We start from the raw sequence: 7,544 nt of genomic DNA, 5'->3' as shown, positions 1-7,544 counted from the left end.
CGAATTCTTTGTTTATGATTAGGCTGTCCGGAATTCGGTTTAAACCGACTGTAACTGACAGTACACTACCGGAGGAAAATCAGCTGACTCGTTTGAAACCGAGTGTCACTGATTTTCCTAGTTGTCGGCCACTTGGCCACTTGATGGCGTCAAAGCATTACAAGAATTGGCCTGCCTGTGGTCGCCTGGCACAGAGGTGTGAGCGGAAAACACTGCTTCACTGCTTCTGCACCCAGGGAGCCGAGGTGTGAATGGCCCAAGGGCGAGAGCAACACCAGGAGGTAAGCAGAGACACTTTAGAAAGCGATCCGATGAAGGCAAAGCAGGAGCAGGTCTCTCTAAATTGCAGAGATTCCACTTTGAAATTCGGATATTCCCTCGTCCCTCCGAAGACGAGCAGCCTCACTAGAAGAAAACAACCGGCGTTCCACAGCAGGAATGAGAGAGGATGTGTGGTGTAACGGCCAGAGCTTCATTCTTTGTAGCAGGAAATCAGGTTTGAATCTCGGCGCCCCCTCAACATACTGTGATTCCAGGCAAATTAGTTAATTTCCCCGTGCCTAAAAACCACAAAAATGTGTGTGGCCTTGTGCAATGTAACTGGTGGCCCCCAATACCATGCTGCAAGCTCATTCCTTGGAGGAAGAAGAGAGACTGACGGGTGAGCAATCTTGAAACCCCACCAGGGCTGATACCGCCAGCTCAGGGCGTGTGAGCTTTGCTGCCCTACAATGGAAGTCACTCACTCCATCAAGGAACGGACTATTGCAGAGAACAGCCTTATAATACTGCTGCAAGGCATTCACGGGCTTGTCACCACTGTGGAGCTATGGGACGAGAGCACCGCAGAGGGACACGTCATCAATGTGGACGCCTTCATAAACATCCGCCTCGCGTATGTGACTTACACAGACCGGAAGGAACGTGTTTCCGAGCTGGATGACCGGTTTGTGAGAGGCCGGAACGTCCGCTATGTTCACATTCCCGATGAGGTGGACATTATTAAAACAATTGAGAAACAGCTGGAGACCATTTACAGGGTTCGCAGATTTGGCGAGAAGGGGCAGAAGGAATTCCTTACAAATAAGAAGTAGAAGTGTTGTGACTTTCTATTGAATCGAAATGTGTTTTTCCTTTTTTTTTAGGGATCTAAGTTATTCTTGTACAACACAATGAGAGAACCTCCTCCAAAAGCAATTTCTACACATTTCAATAAGTTGTGCTCCGTTTTTAATGGTTTACAGCTCAGACCACAACCAAAGGTGCATCTGAGCAGCCAGTTAACTGATGCACATGCGTAGGTGCTTAGGAGAAATGAAAAACAAACTCTAGGGTTCTGCAGGCACGGACAACGATTGTCTGATTTGTGCGAGGAAACAATTAACTTTGTTTAATGACCCTTCCTTCTAAATTTTACCTGCTACCGGCACTGCTGCTCAGGCTGGCAACTTAGAGCCAAATTTCAATTAAATTAAGGGAAGGCTTGAAAATATTTCGAGGAGGGGGGGCTTATTTTTCCACCACGGACAGAGTGGCTGTAAGAAGCCTCATTTACAAGTAAATCAGCCTCATTTACACGTAAATTGTGTTGAGTACTCGGGTGCGGCTGCAATTTGATGCTTGCCACCAGACTGCGAAGCTGTCTCCCCCTGCCCGGGCTGACACACACAAGGGGGGGGAGGGGTGTGGCGGGGGGGGTTTAAGCCACATGAGCCCAATGGGTGTTCCGCGCCTGCTGCTGCTATGCAGTAGTAAACGGGTAGTATAGATGTTGCTGGAATCTAAAACGTCATGGCAAGTTATTTTTTTTCGCTATCATTAAAACGGCCTTATTTGTAAACTTTTCTTAAAATCAAAAGAGCAAAATCTATTTCCCTTGTTCTTTTTGTTAGATTTTGATATGCATATATTTGTTTCAGGAGGCACTCTATGTATGCAACACATTCTCCGCAGTTATGTAATCACAGCGTTTTTTTCCTCAGTGCAATTGATTTCTCTTCTACCATTGACAGGCTGACCTCGAGTCATAAAACCGTTTGCTTGTGCGATCTTGGCCGTGTTTATTTATAGTGTACTGTTCACATAATTTAAACAGTGACGTTCCTAGCTCGGTGGTTGAAACAATACCTGGGCTGTTCAGCTTGGTGACTATAAACAGCTATCTGACATCATCCTGCACTGTACATTTCGGGCATACACATTTACACAAACCCCCTGAAAAAATACAGATGTCTCACGAGCCACACTCTAACCCTGTGTAAACAGTGACCTGTGGGCAGGGGAGTGTGGCTTGTACCGTGGACAGAAAGTACAAGGCGAGGGGAGCACAGCCTTAGGCCAGTTATAGAGGACTAGGCTGTAGCGTCTTTCCTTTAAAACTAATAGGGAGATACCTCGTGGGGTCAGAGTTCAGAGCTTTACTATTGATACCAATTCACAGGAACAAGGGTGCATTCTTGAGCACCTGAGCAGGTTGAGCGCCGCTTCCAGAGAAACGTGGTGACAAAGAGGTATGTATTGCTGCAGGGCCAACCTAACTATTGCGTCGAGTAATGTTATTTATAAAGGGCAAGAAGACAATTCAGTGTGTTTTGTGCGCACACATATAGTCCTTTTTGGTTAATATTGTTTTAGGAGAATGCATATGAAAAGGAGCTTCTTTGGAGAAAATTGGTTTTACCTTTGACCGTTTTTAGGGTTTATGGTCTTGGATAAGTGTTTTTTTATTTGTGTAGTGGCTGTGCAGCTTTTCACAGTCTGCGACGCAGCATTTCTGTGGGAATTACACTTCTATAATGAACTGTAGAAAATACTTAGCAACTCCCACCCTCTTTTGGAGATAATCCCCCTTCTTGGATTCATCTTCGCCATCCAAAACGAGCAAAATGACGCCCATCAATTTCATTGACCTCACCTGACCTGGTAACCTTCCGCACATTACATAAATTAGTCCATCCTCCATGATTTCAGTGTGCTCACCCTCTAAAACGAGTCTTTCGAGTCTTAGGGCGAAGAGGTGTGCGGAGGTAGACAAAATTGGTGAGGGTGTACAAATGGGCAGCAGGTGCCAAAGCTAATTCCACGAGAATTTTGAAAATCCATCCGCTTTCATTATATTGCTGTAGAATTAACAATCTATGAGGAATTACACACAGTTCAAAATCCTACAAACATCTACATGTTCTGCATGCATCTCTGCATTAACTGTAAACTAATATGGTAATACACTGCGTCTTCCTCCCCATCATACTGATGCCTTTTATTTTAATTTTTGTTTTTAAAACATAAACAAAAGGCTTTGTCATTTACAATGCCAATAGCTTAAACTCGCATAACTGCGAGACCTATTGCATTGCAAATGCTTGTTAAATCTAAGCTGCAGAATCAAAGGACAATGGAAAGTATTTCATGACTTTATTAAGATTCTGAAATGTAGAGCAGTATACAATTTCTAAAGAAAAATTAAAAAAACAATCATAAAAGCAAAGCTTTCCATAAACACTGGCAAAACACTGTTTCAGTTGTTTTTTATGGCGCGAAAATGAGTAAACACTGAAAAGCACTGTTTTTTTTAGGTATGGAAATCACTGGAAAACACTGAAAAACCACCACCAGAATTTACCAAAAATAGAAACTGAAAACAGGAAAGCCTATTTATGATTTATTTCCTAGCAACCATTCCACAAAAGGATAAAAAAGCGGTGCTTTAGCTTTTTTCCACTTATCCCGTACACTGTATCCGGCTCGTTTCATTTCCAGTTCCGGTTTCAGTGAAACAACCAATCACGGGACAGGGGGAGGAACCTCGAGATGTTTCCTCCTTGGTCCGCAAACTAAACGTAACAATAATCCTTAAAAACGCCTGAGAGTTTTGACCAATGAAAAAGCGGCGAATACTCTCCGATTTACATTTGACTTGTTCATCCGGTTTCTGCGTGAAAACCAATCACGAGACAGAAGGATGTATTTCACAATGCTTCCTTTCTGGTCCGCATTGTGCAAACATAACACAGCAAGTCGGTATGTCTGTTACCTTCCCCTCGGCTCAGAAGGTAGCAGGAGGTACCGACGGACAGGTGGGTGTTTTTGCTACTTAGAAACATTTTTGTGGGACATTGGCTCTGTAGCGGTTCTGCAAGGGACTGCGATACCGCTCTTTTGTAATTCTTTTTTCTGTGGGCCATCGTTCTGAGTACTATTTAGTTCTTTTTAGAACTTAAACAGCATTTCTTCAGATGATGGAGATAAACAATTGTAATTCGCTGGTCTGAGAGTGTAAAAATAAGTCTCTCTTTACTTCTTAGTCGTTCTTTTCACTCCAGCTGCGATATGGTGACAATCCCACCTCATTTTTAATGAACTTGTTTCTCGTCATTTCCATCTTTTCTAGGTCTTAGTAGTTCCTCTTTTTGTTCACTCTTTCACTCAGAGTGATTTTTCTTCAGTTATAATTTCAACAGAAGCCTATTAATTGAAGCTAAATAACATATGTATCTTCCCTCTTATCTCTTTAGTGCGGGCCTCTTTTGACCTGAGCGAGTGCCAGGCGAGGTGAGGCTATCTCCATAAACATTTATGGGCGAGTTTATTCGATTTCAACCTGAAATGTGGACATACACAGACATACTTATTTGATGTTTTCTGTTCACTTTATTTGTTTATTTATAATTGTTTTTGTTATAGGAGAGTTTTTCTTCATGATGTGAGACCACCATATAAATAAATTACTACTGGTAGGTCATTTATTCTTTTTCACTTTTCATGGTTGCAGTAGTGTAATTTCAACTGGTCCTGACGAAAGCCTTGTAAGGTTGAAACATGATGACCATTCAATTTCCACAACTGATAGTGATATTTGTTTCACACACTGTCACCTTTGGGTCACAAGAATGGAAGGAGCCAACACTGGAGGGCGACGTTTGAACTCTTTTATTGAGTTTCTACACAAAAAGGTTTGTGACAAATAAGAAACAATAAGGGTCCAGGATCCTTCCTTTGTGGTCTTGGCTTCAGTCCCAGGGGCGGAGGTCCAGGGTTTTCCGATGCATGTAAGGAAAACAAAAAGACAACAAGGCTTTTAGGGGCTGGTCACTTTGTATAGAATTGCAAGGGAGGGGAAGTGAGGAAATAGCCAGAACCACCACCATCAGCAACAGACTCCCGTGAACGGTGCTCAAGTACTGCGGTGCCCGGGCGCTCCCTCCCGTCTCCTACCCGGTCCCGTCCTTCTTAAACCTTAACAGCGAACCCAAACGAGCATGCACCTGGAGAAGCCACGCGTCCTCCTTCGCGTGGCTGGGCGATTCGCGGTCCCGTTTGCCTCTTGGCGATTCAGTTGCCGGTGTCTGCTTCTCCTCCGGTTCCCTCCTGACGCCTTCTCCACACCCTGTGTCGGGTCTCACGAAGGGCTCCGCCGCCTTGGTCTCGGCTCCCGCTTCCGTCGCGTTGGTATCGGTTTCGCTGCTCCAGCTCGCGTTGTTCTCCTGGCGTTGTACGTCCCACGACGAGTCTTCCAGTGCCACCCGAGACACGGCGTCTTCCGGGTCCTCCCTCATATGACGAGAGGTCGAACCGGATAGGCCCACAAAGTCAGGTGGTCCAGAGGCGAGGCCGTCACCAAGAAAGCAAGGGCTGTTCTTAAAGGGCCAGTGCCACCCGAGACACGGCGTCTTCCGGGTCCTCCCTCATATGACGAGAGGTCGAACCGGATAGGCCCACAAAGTCAGGTGGTCTAGAGGCGAGGCCGTCACCAAGAAAGCAAGGGCTGTTCTTAAAGGGCCCGTAGCAGTCCGCCTGTTGGTAAGACGGAGAATCAGTTTTTTTTTTTTTGTTTTTTTTTTTTTTTTTTTTGTATGTTCTTATATAGCGCTCAACTACCCGGAGGCATCTCGGCGCTTGCCTTGGGAACCCGTCCTGGCTTTTCCCTGTGAGATAGCCCCTAACGGGCATCCCCAAGGTGAAAACCAGGCATCCCGCCGCGGGGGGCCGTTGTGGAGATTAAGCAAGCTTAATGCCCAGAGTTGCAGAGTGTGAACCCATGATTAGGTCAGGCACCGAAGCGAGAATTATCGAGTCCGTGGACATTTGAGCTCAAGACCCTGCCGCGTCGGGAATTGAACCCTGGTCCCGGGTCTGACCTCTGCTTCAGGGTCTGCCTGCTCTAACCAGTGAGCCACACTTCTCCACTATCTCAGTCTGGGCCGAGCAAGGGATCCCCTGACACACACTATCTTCACTCTGCTTTTAATCTTGCCAGTATGATGACCCTTCCTCAATAAAGTCGTTTTCTTGGCATCACACTAGGCAATCTTAATTACCACACACTTTTTTCACTACTTTACAACTTTTTCGAGCACTGCAACGTTTCTCCCCTTCAACCCGCCTATACTCCCTATTGGCTCTCTATCACTGGTGGATCACTGGTGGATCTGTTGCTAGTATTCCTCTACATACAATCAGAGAGGTACCTAGCAGATACCAGTTTTCAACAAAACCCAGATGATGAGACTCCGCCAATGGGTGGGCTGATGGGTATTATACCATACTCCTTACACATCTCTTTTCTCTCTCCTTACACAAACTACTTTATCTACTACTTTTGAGTGTACTGGTTCATTGTAGTTTTCTCCTTAGACCCTTAGCATCCCTGTTGTGTTTGTTAATTTTAAGATATGTCAGGAGTGGCTTTCCTTTCTGAGAGTAGCTGACAACCCGGTGCTACACTCTTCCATCTGGCGTTCTTCCAACAAGAGACTCTGGAAACTGCTGGATGCGTCCTCATTCCACTTTGATCCACTGTGATGCATCACCGACTGATGTACATCTTAGGGTGCTCTTGGGTTATATGACATCTTGCTTGTGTTCTACTTACAGACAGCTTGGATTAACATGTAACTGTACGCTTCATATTTATTCATTTAATGTGTTGACTTGTATCCATGCAGTCCCATAATCAGTCATCATCAGACATTTGTCTTTTTGTATTTATTTCAGTTTTTGTGTTGTTGTCGAACAAGGAAATTGAGTCAATCTGTGTACCGGAAGCCTTATTGTATGTATTTCTTTTTCGTTTTCTTTCAATAAAAATGATTTGAATTAAAAAATAAAAAAAACATTTTTTTTTTAAAAACAAGCATTTGCAATGCAGTCGGTCTCGCATTTGTGAACGTTAGAGCTCTTGGTATTGAAATTGAGAATGTTTTTAACTTTTTCTTTTGTTGTATGCCGTGGAGTGACCACGCAGCGCTGGAGAACCAGAAAATAGGAAATAGGTAACGAGGGAGGGGAGACGAGTAATAGGCTTGCTGAAGAAAGAAAAATTAGCAACATCCTAGAAAAAGAAAACACTCATAAGGAACGCAAAATTGAGTAAACCATGTGAAATGTAAGCAGGAACACCATGGTTACCTTAACACTTTTACACTTATTATTCAGAAATCAATGAGTGTTTTTGCCTGAAAAGTTAAGGACGTGACTACAGGGCCAGGAAGAGACCCGTTTCATGTCCATTGATTATTTCCTTAGAAAACATAGTGTATGGTTTA

The 7,544-nt window shown here is 44.3% G+C and overlaps 1 protein-coding gene across 1 annotated transcript; it reads left to right on the top strand.

Annotated features, from left to right (window-relative positions):
- Window positions 1–731: 731 nt before the first annotated feature.
- LOC147747914 (U7 snRNA-associated Sm-like protein LSm10) lies at window positions 732–1,094 on the top strand. The gene has a single exon (XM_086936373.1). It carries the CDS (start codon window positions 732–734, stop codon window positions 1,092–1,094), a length of 363 nt encoding a protein of 120 aa, XP_086792499.1.
- The last annotated feature ends 6,450 nt before the right edge of the window (window positions 1,095–7,544 follow it).

This window comes from Lissotriton vulgaris, chromosome 1_1, assembly GCF_964263255.1.
Source record: "Lissotriton vulgaris chromosome 1_1, aLisVul1.2, whole genome shotgun sequence".
NCBI classification, from domain to species: Eukaryota; Metazoa; Chordata; class Amphibia; order Caudata; family Salamandridae; genus Lissotriton; species Lissotriton vulgaris.
The sequence above is the reverse complement of the archived record's forward strand: the minus strand, read 5'-3'. Positions and strand labels throughout refer to the sequence as shown.

Bases quoted from the DNA above. Each gene is read 5' to 3' on its own strand.
- LOC147747914 (XM_086936373.1), top strand. From the start codon at position 732: ATGGAAGTCACTCACTCCATCAAGGAACGGACTATTGCAGAGAACAGC.